This window comes from Rhineura floridana, chromosome 9, assembly GCF_030035675.1.
Source record: "Rhineura floridana isolate rRhiFlo1 chromosome 9, rRhiFlo1.hap2, whole genome shotgun sequence".
In the NCBI taxonomy this organism is placed as follows: Eukaryota; Metazoa; Chordata; class Lepidosauria; order Squamata; family Rhineuridae; genus Rhineura; species Rhineura floridana.
Genome location: NC_084488.1, coordinates 69,410,413 through 69,435,152, shown reverse-complemented (window position 1 = coordinate 69,435,152; position 24,740 = coordinate 69,410,413). Strand labels below are relative to the sequence as shown.

Genomic DNA, 24,740 nt, shown 5'->3' with positions numbered 1-24,740 from the left:
CTTTCCCCCTCTAGGTTGCCCTCGTGATGGTAGGACAGTAGTGCTCCCCTTCCGCGGCAGGCTCCCTGCTGCAGATCGCAGGGGGGAAGCTGCCCACCCACCTGCGCCTGCTCGCTCGCCCTCTGCTGCCTCCCTCGCTCGTCCCCCCTTGCCAGCTCACCCTCCCCCTGCCTGTTCGCTTGCTGTCTCGCTCTCCACCACCTCCCTCGCTCGTCCCCCTTGCCCGCTCACTCTCCCCCTGCCTGATCGCTTGCGCACTTGCTCTCTGCCGCCTCCCTCTCGTCCCCCCTTGCCTGCTCGCCCTCCCCCCTGCCTGTTCACTCACGTGCTCACTTGCCCTCTGCTGCCTCCCTTGCTCGTCCCCCCTTGCCTGCTCCCCCTCCCCCTGCCTGTTTACTTGCTCGCTTTATGCCGCCTCCCTTGGTTGTCCCCCCTTGCCTGTTCACTCTCCCCTGCCTGTTCGCTCGTGCACTCTCCACCGCCTCTCTCACTCGTCCCCCCTTTGCCCGCTCGCTCTCCCCCTGCCTGTTCGCTCATGCACTTGCTCATCCTCCGCCACCTCCCTCGACAATAAAATGGCACCAGACGCCCTTCTCGAACTCAACTGCTGAGTGCGTCGTCAGAGCTTGGAAACGTTCCTAGTTTCAACTACAACTCCTATCAGCCCAACTGTAGTTTAAAAAAGGAATGTTTCCAAGCTCTGATGATGCGCTCAGGGCATCGGGCGCCATCAATTTGTGCACTCAGTGTCTCTCTTTTCCAAGCTCTTCGCATCATACCACAAAAACGGAACAAGCACCGAACATATGGAACATGGATACAATTCAAAACCGCCGCATTAGCGAAGCGCTGAGAAGCGAAGTGCCAGAAAGCAGGGCCCTACTGTATTTAATTTTTGTAAATTGTACTGTTTTTATTGATATGTATTTCTGTATTTGTGTTTATTTTTTGTAAGCTGCTTTGAGGGCCTTTTGGCCAAAAGGAGTCATAGAAATAAATCATCATCATCATTTGTAGTGTGGGTTCATGCCAAAAAAACTACACTACTCTGAAGGAAGCCCCACTGAAGTCCATGGGAATTGCTCCCTAATAGGAATGTACATAATTGCAGCCTGAACTGATTAATCTGAAAGGTTAATCTGAAAGGACTATTAGCAAGGGATCCCATAAATTTCCAGACCTATGGGAAAAGATTATTCCCTCCTCCAGCTTATTAACTTCTACATCTTTGTTTTCCAGAATGTGGAATAGGAATATTAAGCAGACTAGGCCCTGGGAGACCAGGGTTAAAATCAGCCATGAAACTCATTGTGTGACCTTTAACCTGTCACTGTCTCTCAGCTTAACCTGTCTCACAGGGTTGCTGTGAGGATGACACAGGAAAAGGAGACTCATGAATGCCACACTGAGCTCCCTGCAGGAAAGGTGGAATGGATATAAATAGAATACTGATAAATAAGGAATAAACAAAATAGAAAGTTTCTGTGCCTGCTCCTGATTTTGAGTTGCTTGGAATCATGAAAAAAGTTTCACCTAAAAATCAAAGAAAAAAGAATCTGGAATACAACCAGGATATTCAGGCCTAGAAACACTGGAATTTACACTTCACTACAGTGGCGTTTTGAGCAAATGCAATGGATGGCTGTCTGCTAGGACAAGCTTGCCTGGGTGGGATGTGTAAGCAGGGTGAAACACACGACCTTGTAGTACAATAAAAGCCTCTGCACACTGAGTTCTCTTCTGGACCATCCTACTTTTTGTAATAACATTTTAAGTTTGCCAAAGTATTTTACACTCTTTTTATCCTCACAACCCTGTAAAGTAGTAGTATAAGTTTTGCAAAACAAAGAACAGTATTACCACCTCAAAGACCAACAAATATATTATGGCATAAACTTTTGGGGGCTAAATGCGTAATTCCTAGTAATTCCTAGTAATCTATAAAACCTTAAGAATAATACATTTGCTAGCCTCTAAAGTACAGCTTGAGTATTGTTTCATTTCTGCTACAAGCCATGATTGGCTAGCTGGCTGCCCATTTGACTGAAAGGATACCAGAGTAATGTACCCAGACCTATGCAATCAGCCTTTGACAGAGAGAAGGATTTTTATATTAAATCTCCAGATCCTCGGGTGTGCTTGTTTTTAAAGGTATCAAGACAAAGAGGCTCTTGCCAATTGGCTTACTGAAAAGGAAAATGTGCATGCAATATTCTACCCAATCAAAGTGTGATGCAGCCTAAATCATTTAACTATTAGCACCACCACTAACTCATCCTCACAAACAGAGGCTCGTCTCATAGACTTGAACAGAGGAGATCTGATTAGCCTCAGAAATGAATGGCATGAGCATGCACAGGGTGTCTCACCAAGAGAAGCCTCTGTTTGTGTTTAATAAGGTGATCTCACAACAGGTATCCTTATAAACAGTACTTCTTATAAACACCACAGTAGAATCAGGCCAAAGGCCATCTAGTACAACATCCTGTTCTCAGGGTGGCCAAACAAACATACACAGCATTTTAAAAACCTACAGAAAAACAAGAATGGAAAAACTCCATAATTCTCTCAAAGCTAAAACAGACACACACACACACACACACACACATTTATATCTGCAGTTCCAAACTTAAATGCAACACACAGGCATGCAGAGCATTTTTAAATCTAACAAAAAACAGGAATGCAAAACCTCCATACTTCTCTGAAGCCTAGAAACACATAAACTCTACAGTTCTAACACCACACAAGTTTTGAAAGTTGCAACTCACATAAGCCAACAATAATTTCTCCTCCCAATTCTCCTTCCCTATTCACAAAATAAATGCGATTAAGTAAAAAATAGATATTATAGAAAGATACTCACACACTCTGCCCACTATTGCTCTCTTACCAAATATTAGTAAAAAACAACAACCCCAAGTTACTCAAACTAGCTACCACACCCTTCTTCTGGCTAGCTACAAAGAATGTGCTCTGAGGTGTGACCTTCAAGAAAACAGCTCTGGGCATGCTCAGTGCCTTTCAAGGCAGGCTTACTAGGGATGGATGAGTAATTTGATTTAGTTTGCATTTCAAGCCGAATATATCAAAATTGCACTTTCCGAAACAAAATGAGAATCAAAACACAGCCATCCTTCAACATTAGTACTTATTCAAATTTTGCACTGCAGTTCACCAACCAATGTTTACAAAAATGCATATGTTAGGGGAAAGTGTGCATAAAAATGAATGTATGAGTGAAAATAACATACAAAAATGTATATGACAAGAAATTGCTCACAAAAATGTGTCAAAATTGCCTACAAAAATATGTTTATTAGGAGACATTTGCACTAAATGCTGGAGAATTTTCATTAGAATGGTTTTTTTCAAAAAATGCAAATTGCTGTAGAAATGTAGAGAACTGAATTTGAGTCTGGAAAAATGAGAAACTGAGAAAACCAAAGTTGACAGATTTTTCCATCCCAGCCTACACTGAGATTGCTGGTTAGTTGTCACAGCAACAGATGGAGTAAGAGCCTTACCATACTAGGCTGGAAAGCAGGCACTCCTCCTACAATTCAAATGTCAGTCACATGCATTTTCCGCCAGGAGACAAATGGGAGGGACCTCTCTGCCATAGCTATATTTTTACATTAGAGTTGGCTGAGTGCTGCAGAGACATGTATAAAATGTGTGTTGGACAGGAAAGAGTAGGTAATTTTGAGATGGGGTGGGTGGGATTTTTTAAAAAATTGCTAGACATTCTCCTTGGGAGGCCTGTGCCCCAGTAGCCCCAGAAGACTAGCCCAACTGACTTCAGCCATAGCAGTGCTGCAGAGAGTACATGAATTGCAAGTGCCTTAGGGTTTGTACTTCTTTCACATATCACATCTCATATTCAGCCGCCTTGACATATGGCATATTTTAGAGGTGGTCCCAAATGCCTGACATTAGGATATTTGCTCAACTCCCTCTGTGCATCCAGACAGAGGTTTACTGTGAAATCACCACAACTCACACACAGACAAGTTTTTCGCATTGTCCACATGAAAGCTTCATCATCAATATGCCAGCCCATACTTTTAAAAACATTAAATTTAAATTTCCTCTTATCATGGAAAGTAAAAATAATAAATCCGTTATACATCTGCAGTAACCAGTGGTATGGAAGCTCAATAGCACATTTGTTTAGGTGGGCAGTTTGTCGTGTGTGTGGTGATGTTTCAGTCTCTTTTGCCCCACCCATACTTCCATCTGCACATCCTAGCAGTTTTGTTTCTGGCAGCTCAAATGATATGCATGTGCCTATTTTCACTGACTGCTACGTACATCAGGACTATTTTTAAAATAAATAAATTCAGAGGTTTTGCATAAGGGTTCTTTATCATCTCACATCAGATTTTTCAAAACAAACAAACAAATGGAAATGGATATTGTCCTCCCCTCCCCAAAAAGGGATAAGCCTCAATTTTGTCCATAGTGAAACCCATTAACTAGGGCCTGGTAACATCTGTAATTCTGCTCTTCCTGTGTGTGTGTTTTAAAACATAGTTTCAGACATACCTGAAAGCATGTCCAGAACAGAAAAAGAAATGGGAACATTCCATCAAGGATCAGCCACTGGTGTGTATGGGAAACAGCAGAACACCAATGAAAAAATCTAAGGCTAAAAATGGAGTGTGGGGGCAATCATGCACCTATTATGCACACAGAAGAATCAGATCTGACTGACCCATTTATGACAGAAAGCCCCCATCTGGAAGCAACCCCAAACAGAGCTCTGTGTAGCCTGAGGGGAGAAGCGAGGTAGGCCAAGCCAGGCCAGAGTGCTTGTGCCTGCCATCCACCCATCCACCCACCCATCTATCCATCTATCTATCTTATATACCGCCCCATAGCCGAAGCTCTCTAGGCGGTTTACAGTAACTAAAAACATTAAAACAAATATACAAATTTAAAAACACATCTTTTAAAAACAATTTAAAACACAATCTAAAAATTTAAAACAATTTAAAAACACATGCTAAAATGCCTGGGAGAAGAGGAGAGTCTTGACCTGGCGCCGAAAAGATAACAGTGTTGGCGCCAGGTGGCTTGAGAGGACTCTTGTCACTCTACATTTTATATAATTTATTTGTTTTAGTATTTTAAAATTGTAAACTGCCTTGGGTACCTTGGCAGGAAGGTGGTATATAAATCCAATATATAAAATAAATAATAAAAAATCAGGAGAGATAGTGAAATGAAGATATAAAGGACCTAACATCAGTGATAGTAGTGCATGAAGTGGCATATAGTTGTGTAAAATATTTTTGTGCTTAATTGTTACCATATTCACAGGTGGACACTGAGTCTTCAGCTCACCTCCTGATTGGGCAGCCGTGCTTTTAAGTTACCTGACGGGGGGGGGGTGCTCTTCTCCTACTGTAATCTCATATGACTTGATGACTAACAGAAAAACTCAGGCTGCAAAATTTAATTGGTTTAATTGGTAGATTAACTAAAGATTTAGTTAATTAACTGGTAAAGGCCAATTTTAATCAAATAGGACAGATATGAATTGGTGGGGCTGCAAGTTAAGGGCAAAATTGTATCTTGCTGTAGGTCCTGGATTCCCTTTAATGTCCCTGATTGAGAGCCCTAACAAAAACAGTGTTTTCAGTAGGTATGAAGGTATTTTCCTTAGAGCTAATGGAGATTTGAGATGATTCTCCTCCCTCCTGCACATATGTTGCAATGTGTTTTCTTTCCTACTGCTCCCTTTTTACAGTAAGTTCAAGCTGCCCAGGTTAGTTCATCTCAACTTTCTGGTTTTGAAGACACAAAATGTGATTTAAAAAAAATAGTAAAACCAGAAAAATTTAAAGGAAACCCAGGGTGTATTAAAAACTGAGGTTGCAATCCTAATCCCACTTACCTGGAAATAAACCCCACTGAATGACTTCTGAATAGACATAGTTAGGACTGCCCTGTGAAGCTACTTTGCCCTTCTTTTTGAACAGAAGCAGATGCCTTTTCATGTGTATATATGTATGTCGAGAAAGGAGTATACTATTGTGATGTCGCACTCTTCTCCACCCATGCGCTTGAACGTCAGACTAGTGGAAGGTAATCTAGAAGAGCAATTATGCTTTTACAACAGTGGCGCTATGTTAATACTGTTGGGCTCTACACCAGCAATAATACTCAGTATCTGTTACGCATGCATTGTGGCATTACTGCTAACATTTAACGATCCCATCAGCATGTACAGAATAGTGGTGTCCCTGGGGCATTTGCTTCTTCAAAATGTTCATTTTCTCAGAGATATGGTTTCAAGTTAGCTCTCATCTAGGGAGACTGCCTGAGCTGGGTTTTTTTCCTCTCGTTTTCTGGATCATTTAGAACAATGATCAGGCAATTCACAACAACCAAAGATCAGAATCTTGCCATACTTCATCAAAGTTATACAGGAATTTTTTGCCCCCATTCAGAAATCTAATTACATTTTTAAAAAGGGCTTCTACCAGAATGCTAGGCAAAGCAATCCAACTCAGGGGAAGCTGGCGTAAGTTGGGCTGGAGCAAGAAAAGCTGGTGTAAAGTTCCGTAGTATCCAATTGCCATTCAGGAGCATCTGGGATGGCTGAACGCCGGTTCAGCCGGGAGCTGCATGCAGGGGCCAGAAAGAAAAAGGGTGGTCTCACAAATACCCCTACCGGGGAGTAAGCCCTCTTCACTGACTTCTATTACAATTCAGACCGACCTTCTTCCTGGCGTAACTTTTCCCCGGATTGGGACCTGCAGGAGCACTCCAAACACAAGTTGTTGACCTCTCCCCTGACATGTCCCCGACATGCCCCTCTTTTGGGCCCTACGCCAGCTCCACTTGCGCCGGTCTCAGCTGAGCCAGCTGGGTACATGCAAGTTGGATTGCGTCATTACTGAACAATGCCTTGAAAAGTGCTTTTATGTTACTGATCATGTGTTTTAACTCTCAAATTACAAAACAGCATTCACCATTTTTTACCATTTGATTCCTTTGAGAAATATCTGGCCTTTTCCCCCAGTCATGGAGAAAAACCTAAGTGGATTCTGAAAAAGTTTGCCCTTCTTGTAGGGTTTGATGAATGCCATCAAGCATTAATCCTAAAATCACACCTGCATAGCTGATACTGTTTGGTATGAGCCAGTCAAGATAACATTGATGGAGTTCCAGTTGCATTCTTGCTTTTTTGTGTGAAGGGCTTGTGGGAAAGTTCTCATTCTAGGTAAGAACTCCAAGTTTAAACAGAGAACTGGAATAATAATTGCAATTTTGACTTTTTAATGCACCCACCCTATCCAGTGCTAGGCAAAGAGATAGAAATGCTCTAGTGTAATTTAATTCAGTACATATGTCATATAAAAGCAGATGAGGCAGAGGTTCCACAGCAAGAAAAAAGGCAGCATTTTTCCGAGATATAAGTTGCATGATAAATGGGTCACAGAAGCCTGCAGACACCACAATGCTATCCTAAATTGGACAAAAAGCAAAAGGTAACTGGTAGGTATCTGATAAGGGATGGCAGAAGAGAATAGCTACACAGAGATATACAGGTAAGGGATGGGTCTTTGTTGTAGTGCTGGAGTTTACACAACCTTATGAGGTTTGCTAGTATATGTCGGATTGGTTGGAACGACAGAAACTGCTAATGGCAGTTGTTGCCTGTTACTGCTCGTGGTGTACAGTGGAAGTTGCTAAGGCCAATGGGTGATCATGTCTCTTTTAATTCCCTCTATATTAAAATCTTTAACAATTATTATTAGATCCACCTGTTCAATAAATGATGACCAAGGAATTAATTGCTGTTAATTGTCACTCTTTTTAAGTTCATACTATTGCTGCTTTGTTGTGTGGGGTAATCTTTTCTCTTACATTTTTTTATTGTCTTATTATGGTTTTTTAAAAACATGCTTCCCCTAAAACTATAATAAAGTGCATGTGGGAGAAAACCAAAGAAAGATTGCTGCCGCTGCTAGAACTGCATATTTTAAATTTTCAAATCTGAAAGCCACTCACGTATGCTGTTGTGGCAAATACAAGACACTGCTGTACTTGCTGAAATTGAGGCCAGTTACCATGGCCTGATAAAATCCAAACATGTTGTGTTCCCCTGTGGACTATAAAGAGTAAATGTATAGCAAGACTAGAAGAGCATCCTTCTGCAGAACTGAAGTCTAACAGAAAGGCAAACATAAACTGTGCTTACACTCTGCAGCCCATAAACATATTTGCACTTGGGTTATAGAGCTATCTGACAATTCAAGGATTAGAGAGCAACAACTTTTTTTCCTCAGAAGGGGTCTACCCAGGGACCCAAGGTGACCTTTAAACTCTTCTGATGATAACTGAATTACACGGCTGAGGCAGGAGATCTCTGCATATGCACAGTATAGCTTATAACTACAATCACATTAAATATTCACAAGTAAATATTTTTGGGATGAAAATACTACTTGCAGGAGCACAAAACCCATTCCAAAACATCCACATATGTGGCTGTTTGCAGTTTACATCCACTGTATTCCCACATCTGTTCTTTCAGCACAATTTTCTTCTTCATCCCCGCATGATCCCAGATAATCAGGGATCATTGTGAGCATAATGATTCCATGTAACCAATCAGATTTGGTTTGGAATTCATTCCAAAATGCATTTGGAATGTTTAGTGGGATCTGGAATGAGAAATCCAGTTCTGTTGAACTATTTGCAACATGAATCACGGCAGTCACCTATATCACAATTGAAAATATTACAGAACAACAACAGATGCTTTTATGGATCACATTTAAAACATTCATGCTAAGCAAACAAGTTGAGAAACAGGAACTTACTGCTTGTATTGATAAGGTTATTTTCCCCAGTATGTGGAAGAGGGTCTGTATCCTGGATGACTTGCAGTACTCCAACTGTCCTGACAGGAGGATCAAGCACTACAGAGCTTTCATTCACAGTTATGTCACTAGCTCCTGTAATTTGATTAGTTGGTGGCCCTCCTATAGAAACTTCGAAATCTGGAGGTATGTCATCTACACAATCTGCATTTGGCTAATGAAAACAAGAAAGAAGAGGCTGATGGGAATAGGAAGAGAGAGTCTGAAAGGAAATATTAGGGTTTGGATTACAGAAAGAAAAAAAGATTCATTTATATAGCTTATTTGTAGTTCCATATATTACCTTGTCATAGATTTCCAGGTATTATTTTAGTTTGTCTTTAAATAAGAGTAAAAATGAGGATAGTCTTTATTAGTTTGCATATTCTTCTGAAAGCAAATGGCTGTTTGGAGAGGATTCATATCCTGCTTTTTTTGCTAGCTATTTGTTTGTGGCACCAAAACACCAATACCTCTAATGGTGCAAGCCTAACCATGTCTACTCAGAAGTAAGTCCTACTAAATTCAATGGGGTTTACTCTAGGGTAAGTGGGGTTAAGATAGCAGCCTAAAACAGAAATTCTGTCTTAGAAATGACCTCACAGAAATGTTTATCCAAATTGGGGACACATGAGATAACATGCTCCAAGTCTTTTTTCAGAACTGATGCATATTAAACATTTTCTTGAACAACAATAAGAATTTGAAAAGTTAAGTGTTGATAAGTCATCTTTTAATGGCAGCAACATTGATGATTGCCTGTTTCTGGAAGGAACTACAAAGGAATATTGGTATAGAAAGGTGTGGGACACAGCTTTGATTGAAAAGTTGACAAATAAAATTTGCTAGGGAGTCTAAAAAGAGAGAGTGTTTTGGATCTGAATGGATAGATTTTGTAACGTATGTGAATAAGAAAATGAGTAATGTAATGCCATCATCTCAGTATGCTACTTTGCGGAACTCATAGCTGTTTGTTTTTGCTGCACTAACACTGAGGATAACATTTATTATCTTTCTACTGTGCTTTGCATAGAGTAATTCTTGTGTGATTTTTACTGTGCCTATTAGAATCTGGCAATGCGTTTTTTTATCTTCAGAATTTTATTTATGTTTTAAATTCTGTTATTGGTATGCTTCTGTGAATGGAATCATTAAAATAAATATTAAAAAACTAATTCATAATCAGTGTTTGGAGTTAATACAGATATTTCTTCTTGGTAACTCTTCAGATGTCTTAACAGATTAAATCTACTAGATGCTGTGTGTATTTAGGGTGTTACTGCTGTGATCCCAAGTGTGGCACCTGGGGGCACTATGGCGCCCTCAGAATACTCCACCTCTCCCATCAACAAAAATTGTGTATGTTTTCTTTGGCTTTCTTTTGTGTGGGTGTTGAGAGGTTGCCTTGGGAGGGGCTGCTTAATTTTTTGTCTGGGGTTTGCTTTGGGGGGGTGTATATCCTGTTTGGGGGATCTGAGCATCACCAGTTTTAATTCTGTGAAATGGGTACCTTGTGGTGTCTTTCATTATCAAATGTATCCCTGTCTGCGCCAGCATCAATAGATCATACTCATTTTATTCATACATCTGTGCCTTTAATAAAGCCCATAGATTAAATCAAACCATATGGTTCATGTGTAAAATGCCACATATGGGGGAGGGGGTTGCTTATAGTCTCTTACTAGCATCGGAGGCTTTGGAGAATCTTCAGGATGGAAATATATTATCCACTAGGGCGAGACTTGCTTCTTCACTATGAAAAAGGTGAAACTGACATATATGAAAACTTTTTTCCACAACATGGCATGCTTACCGGAATCCCTAGTGCTTTTAAGATGTTCATTTTACACATGGGGCAGGTGCGATGGTCTAGCAGCCACGGATCTACACAAGATTTGTGGAAGAGATGCCTACAAGGGAGAAAAATGAAATTTAGTTTAAATCTCTCCCTACAAAAGTGCTAAGTATTCTCTATATTTCAAAGTTGCAGTTGATCTGTTTTGAAAGGCTAAAGTGTGTCTTGCAGCACAAGGACAATACAGCTAAAAGATATATCTGTGCAGAAATGTCAAGGGAAAAACTTAATGAATGAAGACCTATGCTGAAAAACAAGTATTTTGTATTTAATATATTTTAGTGGATGAAGCCTGGCTTGTGATTTCAATGTGAAATTAGCAGAACAGCTCCTTAAATAAAAAATTAAGAAAGTGAAATAAATGAAAACAATATTCCATAATAAAAACAGACTCTGAAAAACATTTATTTACTGACAGCAGATTTATCATGCTTGGTATCATGTGAAAAGTAGCACAAATAAGTAAACTATTTCTTGTCTGTGATACAAATTCCAAACTAGGGATGGGATCTGTTGGCTGGTGCTACTTCAAAAGGATTCCATTGCTTTTACTGGTCTGATTTTTTTTCTCCCCCCAAAAATCAATATTAATATCGATATTTTGAAAGGAAATATAAACATTTTGAAAGGAAAGCAGCTTTGCCGCCTCCTCCGCAACTGAGCCTGGTGAGTTTTCATGTTAGCAAGCAAAGACCTGCTGTTTTTCTGTTGGAAAGGAAAGGAGGAAAGCAGCTTTCAGTGCCCCCCCATCTCCCACTGTCCTGTTTGCCCATTAGCCCATCCATCCAACCATCACACTCCTCTCTTCTCCTTCCACCTGCCTGCCTGTCCATCCCTCCACCCGCCCTCTTGCCCACCCTACTATTCCATTCCCACACCCTCCCTCCATTGCTGGTCCCAGCTGGCCCTTATGCTGCCTGGGGTGCATGCCTTCTCCACCTTCAATGCAGCCACTCACTGCTACCAGTTGTTCACTGTGTCCCCTCTCTGCAGAATGCAGCTCACACGTACATACACCCTCACTCACACATATGGCACTGGAAGGTAGGGAATTAGCAAGCAAAGACAGGCTGATGGATCCATATATGTTCTCCTTCCCTACTCCTAGTCAATTTCAGTTAGCAAAGCAGGCTGATCAGTTTGCAGGTTTCAAGACTGATCCACAAAGATAGCGGACCTGCAGATTATCAGACAGTCAAATGATTTCATTGAATCCTTGCCTATCCCTAGTCCATACTTAGACACAGGGCATTCAGCAGTATATTTGCCTTATTAGGGCAAATATACAGTTCATTTCAGAAGGCACAGCCTTTGTTACACTATCAACTGTCTGTTGATTGTGCATCATAAAATGCAATGTGTATTCGTGCTCCAAACACTGTGATATTCCAGAATATTAATTAACATACTGGCTGCATGGAACTAATGTGTCAGGTCAAGGCCAGGAATTCACAAACTGGATACGTGTGAATCACAGAACTCAAAAGGAACTTTGAGAAAGATGCTGAATTTCCTACGTTTGAACTAAGCAATCAAGTCTTTGACTACTTCTCTAGCAACATAAATCATTTCCCCCTCTTTCTCCAGAGAAAACTCTTCAGAGAAGGAAATCATTTAGCACAATGAAAGCATGCTGATAAGATAGAAATAATTGACGTAATATTTAATGTGAGTGTTCCAGGGGTGGGGATGGTAATATTAAACTTACAATCCTATGACTCCTGTTACCCAACTCTTTGTGCATCAGTTGATCAGTTTTGCTGTGTGCTATCACCTGTATTTAATATTGCCATTTCAACACAAGCAATTTATTTATTTATTTATTTATTCGACTTATTAGTCGCTTATCTGGCTGAATTGTCAGCCACTCTAAGCGACGTACAAAGCAGAACATGCAAACATCAAAACATTAAGAGACTAACAATAAAAACTAACAATAACGGAAAAGCTAAAAAAACAGGAACAGCAAACCAAAAACATTCATCTTCCTGGTAAAGGACAGTCCCCAAACAAATGTCACTAAGAGCAGGGGTGGGCGGCAAGGCAGGTGGAAATGCTTGCCCCTTGAAGGTCCCAGCACAGTCTCATCCGTGCAGCAGCACGACTCAGCCTGCAGCTCCTCCTGATAAGGCCCAGGCAGAGGGGTGGGGCAAGACAGGTGGAAATGCTTGCCCCTTGAAGGTCCCAGCACAGTCTCATCCCTGCAGCAGCACGACTCAGCCTGCAGCTCCTCCTGATAAGGCCCAGGCAGAGGGGTGGGGCAAGGCAGGTGGAAATGCTTGCCCCTTGATGGTCCCAGCACAGTCTCATCCCTGCAGCAGCAATGGGATAATTTCATTTCTTCTCTACATCCTAGTAGAGGATGGGGTGAGGACTGCAGAAAACAAGCTATAGGCAGTATTTATTAGAAGATAATATATTAAAATTGCACGATTTTTGCCATTAGCTTTGGATGCTAAGTTGGTTTTTGTCTGAGCAGGTTTTGGATGGAAGACCACCTGGAAACACTATAAATGGCACCTTGATTTTCATCATGGAAGGAAGGTGGAATATAAATGTTCTGATAAAAGTCAGATCCATTATTTTGCCAGAGTGACAGCAGCTTAAGAACACTTGCACTATTAAGACAGGGATGGAGAATCTGTGGCCCTTCAGAGTTTGTTAGATTCCAGATACCATCAGCCCCGGAAAGCATTGGTGATGTTCTGGGATGATGGCAGCGGTTGACCAGCAGCATCTGGAGGGCCTCAGGTTCTCTATCCCTCCTGAAGGACAAAGCTGTGCATAAAATTTTAATTCTAGTATCAATTCATTTCTGCCATGAGAAGCACATTCATCACAGTGGGCCCTTTCGGGAGTTCGGGGGGTGATGGCCCAAGAGAAGGCATTTACTGTGGCAGCCCCTAAGCTGTGGCACTCTCTCCCCATTGAGGTGCAACTTCATTGTACAACTGTCGGAGAATGCTGAAGATACGCCTCTTTACCCTGGTCTTTAACACATGAGATGTATATTTTTAGGACCCACCCTATTTTCTGTGATGATGTTTAGGTTGTTTTTAACTGTTTTTAATTGTTGTAACCTGCCCTAGGACCTTTGCGTGATGGGCGGGTAATTAATTATTATTATTTTTAATGGTATTAGCCCCCCCAGTCATGTGTATTACTTCAGTTGAGAAGACACAACCAACATTTCTCTTCTCCCCTCTGTCATTCCATTCTTTAGAACTGATTCTACATTATTATGTTAGAGCAAACAAACAAATACCCCAAACAGTGGGCTGCATCCAATTTTAGTCCTTCTCAGAGCAGACCCATTGAAATTAATATACATGAGACCACATAGAATATAAAAATGTATATAATAAAAACAACAAAGGAGGCCTGTAAACACCTAACATTATCTGGTTACCAGCAATAAAATTATCATCAATAGTTAACTTGGTATAATCCAAATGATTTAATACCTGTAAAATAAGATTTATATGGAAAATGCCTTTGGGAGTTTTATGTCATAAACCAAGAAGACACATTTTAGATTCAAGTTATTGATCATCAGCTAAAGCCATCCTAACTAATTATCTCAAAAATTAGCACCAGGCTTTTCTCCAATACATATATTCTTAACAAATGAATTTACAGAGACTGTTCAGCACTAGAAATATCTCAGTCTTGGGGAAAATGCTATATTTTGTTAACTGGTTTAACAAAGGATATGTAATCTCTGTTATTGAACTTTACCAAATCAGGCCATGACTCTTTCAATTTTTTTCAACTTTGGCACATTATCAAACAAAAGTAAATAAATATGGAAAATCAAGACCCTACAATGTTTGAAACTCTTCTTTTAAACCCCTCTTTAAAGAAAACAAAATCTACACATTACTTTCAGAAATGGATTTGTTCCATTACAACTTACTGATAAAAGGAATTTGGGCAAGGATTTATCCAACTTCAACCTCATAGTTCAACAAGCAGAATGGAAACAGCTGTTTGAAATTATCCAAAATTATTCATAATCCAAAGGAGAACCTTTTAAAATCATTATGCCATGGTATCTCACCCCACACAGGTTGAGTAAAATCTACCTTACCAATACGGCATGTTGGAGATGCAAAAAACTAAAGATAGATTATCTTCCTATCTTCTAGAGTTGTAAAAAAATCCAAACAAATTCCTGGCACTCAACACAATACAAGAAATCATAAGTTGTAACATCTATGCATGTTAAAAGCTAACCTACAACTGGTCAGGATTTGTACTGCACAGCTGTAGCAATGTAAGAGAATCCCCACAATGACTGTAGTTGAAGAAAACATGGGAAATGTCCTTGATAACTAAAATAACCTACCAGAGAAGAGCCCTGAACAACAAACAACACAATGAATTCAACAAGTGATGGGCTGTCTACATCAACCATTGGAATGGGAAAATCAGTGATAATTTCTCTGCCTATAACCAATTCTCCCCTCTTTGACTTCCCTTTCTTCTTGTCCTCAAACCAAAACAATACAGTAATACCTCAGTTAAAGAATCCTCCAGGAACTTTTAAAGAAGGCTTTTTTGAAGGTGAAACTGACCAGCTTTGCTTTGCTATTGATAGACTTTCAAGCTTGTGCCTTTGCTTTAAAGTGAAACTGACTAGCCTGAGTCTTTGCTTTGCTATCAATAAATTGACAAACATATGCCTTTGCTTTAAAGTGAAACTGATTAGCCTGTGTCTTTGCTTTGGTATCAATAAAGTCACAAGCCTATGCCTTTGCTTTGCTAGGGTGAAAGTGACAAGCCTGTGTGTTTGATTTGCATTAAAGAGATATCTTATGTTCTCCAAAGGCTGGGGAAGGAAGGATCCAATATGATTCAGAAGAGGGGGAAGGGAAGAAGGGGCAGAGCTTGGAAAAGTTATTTTTTTGAACTACAACTCCCATCAGCCCAATCTGGTGGCCATGCTGGCTGGGGCTGATGGGAGTTGTAGTTCAAAAAAGTAACTTTTTCAAGCTTTGACAAGGGGAAGTGAGTGGGTGCTGGGTAGCCCCTGTTGAAACTGCCCCCACCATCTATGAGTGGGTGTAGGAACCTATCCCTATTCTTTCCATGTTATTGTTATTCCTACCTCTGGTACCAAAGTTTCTGTTAAAGAAGTAATGTCCAGGAACACATCTACTTATTAACTATTACTGTATATCCCAGGCCTTTTGCTTTTGTTATCCCTTCCTTTCTTCTTTTTCTTATTTACCTAAAGACAAATTATTTCATATATTTAAGATAAACTTGGCAAAGGGATTTAGAAACTTTCTCACTTTATTTATACATGTCCTATCAAATATTAAGGAAACACAAAAGAAAAAAAATACAATGGTGAAACAACAGAAAGCTTTTGATACTGTTTCCATATAGAATGAGTGCTCTTCGAGCATTAAAAAAATAAGTTAAAAGGCACAACTAACTTTTGTTCATTAATTTCAATATGTCTACTCTGAGTAGAACTTAGTTGGATATAACCTAGTTTGTCAACCTCATTTTTTAAAAAAACAATACTCTGAACATGTGCAGTTTTGCATTTTAAACTCACTTAAATTGTAACACCATCATGTTATGACTATTGTTGTTATATGCCTTCAAGTTGATTATGATTTATGCAGATATTGGAAAAGTTACTTTTCTGAACTACAACTCCCATCAGCCCCAGCCAGATGGCCACTGGATTGGGCTGATGGGAGTTGTAATTCAAAAATGTAACTTTTCCAAGCTCTGGATTTATGGTGACCCTATGAATCAGCAACCCCCAATACCATCTGCTATAAACAACCCTGTTCAGATCTTGTAAGTTCAGGTCTGTGGCTTCCTTTATGGAATCAATCCATCTCTTGTTTGGCCTTCCTCTTTTTCTACTCCCTTCTGTTTTCCCCACCATTATTATTTTTTCTAGTGAATCAGGTCCTCTCATGATGTGTCCAAAGTATGATATCCTAATTTTAGCTTCTAAAGATAGTTCTGGTTTAATTTGTTCTAACACCCAACTATTTGTCTTTTTTACGGTCCATGTTATGCGCAAAGCTCTCCTCCAACATCACATTTCAAAGGAGCTGATTTTTCTCTTATCCACTTTTTTCACTGTCCAACTTTCACATCCATACATAGAGATCAGGAATGCCATGGTCTGAATGATCCTGACTTTAGTGTTCAGTGATACATCTTTGCATTTGAGGACTTTTTCTGGTTCTCTCAGAGCTGCCCTCCCCAGTCCTAGCCTTCTTCTGATTTCTTGACTATTGTCTCCAGTTTGGTTAATGAATGTGCCGAGGTATTGATAACGCTTGACAAGTTCAATGTCCTCATTGTCAACTTTAAAGTTACATAAATCCTCTGTTGTCATTACTTTAGTCTTCTTGATGTTCATCTGTAGTCCTGCTTTTGTGCTTTCCTCTTTAACTTTCAACCACATTCATTTCAAATCATTACTGGTTTCTGCTAGTAGTATGGTATCGTCTGCATATCTTAGATAATTGATATTTCTCCCTCCAATTTTCATACTTCATCTTGGTCCAATCCCACTTTCTGTTTGATATGTTCTGCGTACAAATTAAACAAATAGGGTGATAAAATACATCCCTGTCTCACACCCTTTCCGACTGGGTTTCGGTTTCTCCATATTCTGTCCTTACAGTAGCCTCTTGTGCAGAGTATAGGTTGTGCATCAGGACAATCAGATGCTGTGGCACCCCCATTTCTTTTAAAGCATTCCATAGTTTTTCATGATCTACACAGTCAAAGGTTTTGCTGTAATCTATAAAGCACAGGGTGATTTTCTTCTGAAATTCGTTGGTCCATTCCATTATCCAACATGTTTGCAACATGATGTCTGGTACATCTTCCCTTTCTAAATCCATCTGGATTGGACAACTGGCACTTCTCGCTCCATATATGGTAAGAGCCTTTGTTGTAGAGACTTTATTTGCATGGGATTTTAAGGCAATAGTTTGATAATTACTACATTCCCTTGGATCCCCTTTCTTTGGAATTGGGATGTATATTGAACGCTTCTAGTCTGTGGGCCATTGTTTTATTTTTCATATTTGTTGGCAAATTTCTGTCAAAATTTGGTTACAGTCAGTCTCAGTAGCTTGTGGCTGGTTCTGATTCTTCATCATATGGTTCTTCCATGAATCAATCTGTCATCCTTGCATCTCTTCTATTTAGTTCTTCAGTGTGTTGCTTCCATCTTTTATTTTATCTCAGTCAGTCAGTGTGTTCCCCTGTTGATTATTCAACATCCCTACTCTTGGTTTAAATTTCTCTTTAACTTCTCAAATCTTTTGGAATAGGGCTCTTGTTCTACCCTTTTTGTTGTCCCCTTCTATTTCTATACAATAACTATTGTAATAGTTCTCTTTGTCCCTACGTACTAGTCACTTTATTGTTGCATTTAGGGTTCTGACCATGTTCCTGTCTCTTTTTGCTTTTGCTTTCCTTCTCTCTTTAACCATTTTAAGAGTTTCTTTAGTTATCCATTGAGGTCCTTCTCTCTTTTTAACTAGAGGTATTGTCTTTTTGCATGCTTCCCTGATAACGTCTCTGACTTCGCTCCATAGTTCTTCTGGTTCTCTGCCAACTAAGTTTAAAGCCTCAAATCTGTTCCTTATTTGATCTTTATGTTCTTCTGGGATGTTATTTAAATTGTATTTGGCATTATGGCTGCTTTGTTCTTCTTCTTTAGCTTTACTCTGATTTTCAATATTACCAGTTCATGATCTGTACCACAGTATGCTCCTGGTCTTTTTTTTGCATAAAGTATGGAACTTCTCCATCTTCTGTTACCAATTATATAATCAATTTGATTCCTATATTGACCATTTGGTGCTGTCTATGTGTACAGTCATCTTTTCGGTTGCTCAAAAAATGTGTTCTTTTGCAAGCAACAAATTATTGGTTTCACAGAATTCAGTAAGTCTTTCTCCTGCTTCATTTCTATCTCCTAAGCCCCATTTTCCACAATTCCTAGTTCTTCTCTTTTGCATTCCAGTCTCCCATGATTATCAGCAAATCTTGTTTTGATGTGTGATCAATTTCTTCCTATACTTCTGGATAAACTCTTTCCAATTCCTCTCCTTCTGCATTTGCCGTTGGAGCATAGACTTGGATGATGGTTATGTTAATAGGTTTCCCATTAGATCTCATTGATATAACTTGCTCAGTTCTCTCAAAGCTGCCCTCCCCAGTCCTAGCCTTCTTCTGATTTCTTGACTATTGTCTCCATTTTGGTTAATGACTGTGCCAAGGTATTGATCCTTGACAAGTTCAATGTCCTCGCTGTCAACTATAAAGTTACATAAATCTTCTGTTGTCATTACTTTAGTCTTTTTGACGTTCATCTGTAGTCCTGCTTTTGTGCTTTCCTCTTTAACTTTCAACCGCATTCTTTTCAAATCATTACTGGTTTCTGCAAGTAGTATGGTATCGTCAGCATATCTTAAATTATTGATATTTCTCCCTCCAAGTTTTCACACTTCCTTCATCTTGGTCCAGTCCCGCTTTCCATATGATATGTTCTGCGTATAGATTAAACAAATAGGGTGATAAAATACACCCCTGTCTCACACCCTTTCCGATGGGGAACCGATCGGTTTCTCCATACTCCTGACTATAAAATGTTTTTTAAAAGAAAACAAAAGGGTGTTGCAGTGACCAGCATCAGCTATAGCAGGCCCCATGCCAGTCCAGGTGCTGACCCAGGGCCTGTATGCCACTGCCCCTCCCCCACCCATATCTCCCCCTCTCTGCATGGCTGGAATGTAGCCTACTGTGAGAAGGTAACAGTCACATTCATTACTCTGCCCAAAAATAACTCATCCAAAAATATAGCAGATAAAAGATAGAAATGGTTATGAGATAAAGCTCCACACTTTATGCATGAATCTGAAACAAAACTTTTATAAACTACCGACCAGATGGGTATTTAACACCCAAAAGTGTGAGCAAAGTCTACCCTTTGAAGGGTTCAATTGCCAGGAGCAGATATTTATAATATCTTCTGGACATATTGAAACCTACCAGGGAAAAATATTAGAAGAATTTTTTTAAAAGGAGTTATGAACTACCAACGGACCCTCTACCAATACGTTTTGGATATATTAAAGTAGTAGTAGCCAAAGAGGTCCAAGAAATGATTATTCATTTACTAATAGCAGCTCATATGACTGAGGAAGAAGTCGAAATCACTGGAATTAGAAACTTGGCTATTTAAAATTTGGGATCTTGTCCAGATAGTAAAACTGATGAACTGGGGCTGGGGAGGGTAGGCAAAGGCATAATAGATTTATTGAAAAAAAGAGTCTGCTTATGTCCTATTTGAAGGAGCGAATGTATGATGCAGTAAACCCTTATGTGTTTGCAGGAGAGATTTAAGAAACTGGAAACTTTAAAAAAAGACTTATTTGTGAAGTGGGAACAAATAACCTAGTCAATATTTTTAGGATTCAATGACTTTAATAACTATTTTTTACATATTAAAAAGAAATGAGACTTTAAAAGTTGCTTATATATTTATATGTACATCTATATATTTGCATATTTAACTGTTTCTGTATAATTCTTTATGAAATTATTAGAAAAAAATTAAAATAGACATTACACTTTTAAAGAGAATTTGTGCGTGTGTAAATAAATGCACACACAAAATTTCTGTTAGAGAGTGCCTATGTTTATGTGATGTGTGAAATAATTCCAGAAAGTTTTCCTTTGTTTTTAGTTCAAGCATTTGCAAACCATATCCTATTGCAGAACACGATATTGCATAATACTTCACAGTTAGTGGCTGTTTGGAATTCTCACACTTGCCAGCCTTATCTGGATACTACAATGATCCTGGGCTTCACTAAGAAGACTACGCATGCTGAGCAACTCCAACTCAACAGCCATCAAGATCGTATCCTTGTGTACCTTCAAAAAGTAAATGAAATTAGATAAAGATAACAGGAAAAGTCCTGGTTCACTAAAGCAAGTAGGAGCTTTGCTTTTTGACTCAATTAGGTGATTTGCTGAATAAACTTCAAATACCATTTTTATACTTTAGATGTAGATTGTTTTATATCAATTTGGTTTCAAAAGAAACCTAATCCAAGATCCTGAGAACATTTTTCAGTCACTTCCCAGTTTGGTTATCTGTGTATACTTTTCCTTTACTTCTAAGGACTGTTTACACAACATATCCAAGCAGTGATGGCTGTATGTCAGTGGGGCAGTGGAATCCACTCTGGGTTTTAGTCTGGACTTTCAAGGAGCTGTCCTAGTCCTGCTATCCCCAATCACTACATATTTTAATCTCTGGGTGCACAGAGCTTACATACATGTAAGCTGTGCGTGTATCCATGACTGGAGATGTTGCGAAATGCAAGATCCTCGACTACAAGGAAAGAACCAACTGAATACAGCTTATTCTGTGCACACAGAGCCTATCAACATATGAAAGATGAGGGTTGGAATAAGAACTTAGAATGTAAGAGCAGCACTCAGCTTGCTGGATCAGGCTAGTGGCCCATCTAGTCCAGCATCTTGTTTTCACAATGGCCATCCAGATGCCTACAAGCAGGACCTGAACACATAGCCCCTCCTGTGGTTTCCAGCAACCGGTATGGGCAATGACTGGCCTCTGTGCATTGTTGTACCCAGATTTATTCTGTGAACAGTCCTCTGGTGATTGCAGTGGATGAGGTTTGCCTCTTCACTTGGAAAAAGGAAGTATGCTGTTTGTCACATGTTGAGGATCTATGATTAACCTAAAGCTTTAACTATTGAATCTGGTTTACTTTTTTAGTAATACAGTACACACACTAATCACAAAAAGAACAGACATTGGAGTGGATTCAAAGGTTCTGTTCCCCTGGCAAAGGAAGACTCCTTCTACTGGAGCAAAAAAACCCCTTTGGATCCAATCCACTGTTTGTTGCACACAGTGGATTTTTGAAGTGGGTTTTCCAAAAATACCAAGCAGCATGTGCACTGGCGTAGCCAAAAAAGAAAAGTTTGACCCCACAGCAATATATGTTATCTAAGAAAATCTGCAGTTAAATTGCTTCTACTTTAGGGTGATCCAGTGAGTTAAAAATATCCTGATCAGTGAAATTTACCTGCTACCAAATTCCAAGCACCAGTAGATTTGGTTTCTGTGGCCCCCTTCCCCAACACAAGTTGCTGTAATTATTTTAGCTTTAGTAGGCATATTTTTTAAAAAAGCATTTCATTGTTATCAGATGACAAAGATATATTTCTGGGTTGTAAAGAACACCAGAGAAATCAATTACTCTATTAGAAACCATAAAGTTATAGCTTTCTAATTAATGGTTACAGTAACTCACCGGCAGGGCAAGATCCTGACAACATCATTTGGTTTGTAGCCCTCAATACACACTGCACAGTTATCAAAATCCGTTTCAGTTTCCTATAAAAATATTGAGATTAATATTTTCAACAAAAAGCACAGAAGGCTAAAATTAATATAAAATAACATCCGCAGATACATTTACATTCTGAGAGCTCCATCTAGTCCACAATGGATACAACATCCTTTGGCAAAGGAATCCCTGTAAGTCACGGATGGAAAACCTGCAGTGTCTAGATGTTATTGGACTCCAGCTCCCATCAGTCCCAGCCAGCATGGCTAATGGTCAGGGATGAGAGGAGTTGTAGTCTACCAATGTTTGGAGGCCATCATATTGGTATCCTTGCTGTGGCACATAACAGAGCCTTGTTTTGCTCCTTCAGCTATGGCATCTGCATATGGGCAGTAAATGCAACAGTTTGTTACAGGGATGGACAACTAGTGTGTGCACTCTGCCCGGGCTTCACAAGAGACTTTTGTGGCAGAAAGCAACCTATGCAAAAGTTACTCATTTTTTTTGAGCACATTTCCCACAGCATTGTCTTCTTGGTAAAAAAAAAAAGACTTAAAAAAATTACCTTATCTCCTTTCCTTATCGTCCTGACCTGCAGTTTGCTGATTGCTTTCTTTGCAGCATCTCCAAGACGGCGCTGAAAATGCAAGATATCACTCTTTACTAAAGAGCACACCTTCACGCAGATGTTCTTGCATGGCTCTGTAATAGTTGGATAATCCAAGGTTGTTTTAAATGAAACAGAGAAAAGCTATGTAAATGCAAGCTATTGGATTCAGAGAGGTTGTTTCTATGGGGGGTAGTTAGTATTGACAAAAAACATGATGCGATAATGTATAGCATAGTGGGGAGGAGAGCCTGGCTGAGAGTCCAGAGTCTGTGAGTTCACATCCCCGCTCGTGTCTCCTGGGTGTCAAGGGCCAGTTAAAGATCACCTCCACAGTGAGTGCCTCAGGGGTTATGTGCCCTGCCACCTGTGCAGTCGTGGGCAAGCTGCATAGTCCCAAGGAACCCAGTTGCCCCCCAGCTGGCAGTTGTGGACAAGGAAGGGGCTGGCTTGTGCAGCTGTGGCAAGCTGAGCAGGCCCTCGCCAGCTGGGGAGGATTAGCCTCAGAGGGAGGCAATGGTAAACCCCCTCTGAATACCGCTTACCATGAAAACCCTGTTCATAGGGTTGCCATAAGTCAGGATCGACTTGAAGGCAGTTCATTTCTATTTTCAATTTTCTCAAATGGTTATATAAGTTCAGTCTGTTGGAATAGGAACCCATGACAGAAGAAGGAATAAGCATTTCAAGTTTGACTATTTACTGAATATTTATCTTTTTAAAAATCACTGCTTTATATTTATGTGGCATTTTTTTTTCTGCTACCTGTTGGATGTGTATTCTTAAAAAATCCCACCAGTGATTTGCACAAGGGCTAGAAGTGCATTCATACATGCAGACAGACAGCATTTGAGAAATGAGCCTGAGGAAGATGGAAACCTGACCACTCATGTAAGCAAGTCTGAAAACAACAACAATGTTGAGGGCCAAAATAAATACGATGCAGGAGATCCAGGATTGGAGGGAGAAACTGAGGCCTTGAAGAGCTACTGTCAGGCAGAGTTCTGGATAAGATTAACATAAGAACATAGGAAGCTGCCTTATACTGAATCAGACCATTGATCGGCTCATCTAGCTTAGCATTGTCCTCATTGGCTGGCAGTGGCTCTCCGGTGTTTCAGACTGGATGTCTCTCCCAGGTCCACCTGGAGATTGAATCTGGGTCCTTCTGTGTGCAGAGCAGATGCTCTGTCACTGAGCTATGGCTACAAAGCACAAAGTTAACTGAGCTACAAAGTAGTGTAAAGGAGCTTCCTATCTCCTGATTTTTTCTTCTTCAAAAAATCCACAGGCTTGTAATCTTGAGATGGCAAGTTGTACAAGGGGGCAAGCTGTTTACTGTTTCCGCAGTTGAAATTGTTTGGCATTGGGGGAGGATGATTTAGCATGGAGAAATGGGGCGGGTTGAAAGGCTTAGACACACCTTCCATCGCTGTTGTTTCCCCAATCAAAATAGAAGCTCTCCATTGCAGCTTTGAAGTAAAAAAGAAGAATTGACCAAGAGATCATCTGCTCACAGATTTCCTATTTCACTACTATTTTGGCTCTTAGTTGTTACAAAAATATCTGAACGGATTCTCAAAGTACAAATTATCAAGAAGCATAATAGAAAGAATCACAAGTGGGGAAATTGCTATTGTGGTCATGCCCTGCTTGCAGAGTTCCTATAGGCATCTAGATGGCCACTGTGAGAATGAGATGCTGGATAAGATGGGCTTTTGGTCTGATTCAGTAGGGCTTACGTGTCTGCAGAGGTAATGCTACCACTGAATACAAACCTTTGCTTGCAGCTGGAAAGTCAGCAGCAATGGAGTGGAACAAACTTTCCCTCTGGAGAGAATTTCAGAATGATGATGCCAACATGGAAAATAATATTCTGGGTAATCCCCACTTTCCATTTATTCAACTTTTTTGTTGTTGCTAAATGCATCAATTTCTAAGCTAAAACAAATGTCTTTGGCAGTTTATTGTTAAGCTGAAATCACAAATCACTTTTCCCCAACTTTGCGTGA

The 24,740-nt window shown here is 39.9% G+C and overlaps 1 protein-coding gene across 4 annotated transcripts in view; it reads right to left on the bottom strand.

Annotated features, from left to right (window-relative positions):
* The window catches only part of RNF150 (ring finger protein 150), a 151,442-nt gene that overhangs the window by 27,877 nt on the left and 98,825 nt on the right, over positions 1-24,740 (bottom strand). For 3 of the 4 annotated variants that reach the window (XM_061584885.1, XM_061584881.1, XM_061584882.1), the window contains exons 3-6: positions 22,687-22,758; positions 22,086-22,168; positions 10,693-10,789; positions 8,841-9,054 (exon numbers count right to left, since the gene is read on the bottom strand). In XM_061584885.1, the coding sequence (XP_061440869.1) occupies positions 8,841-9,054; positions 10,693-10,789; positions 22,086-22,168; positions 22,687-22,758 (466 nt within the window). Of the gene's footprint in view, positions 1-7,273; positions 7,480-8,840; positions 9,055-10,692; positions 10,790-22,085; positions 22,169-22,686; positions 22,759-24,740 lie in introns of those variants that run through there. The other variant, XM_061584883.1, reaches the window with a different exon arrangement.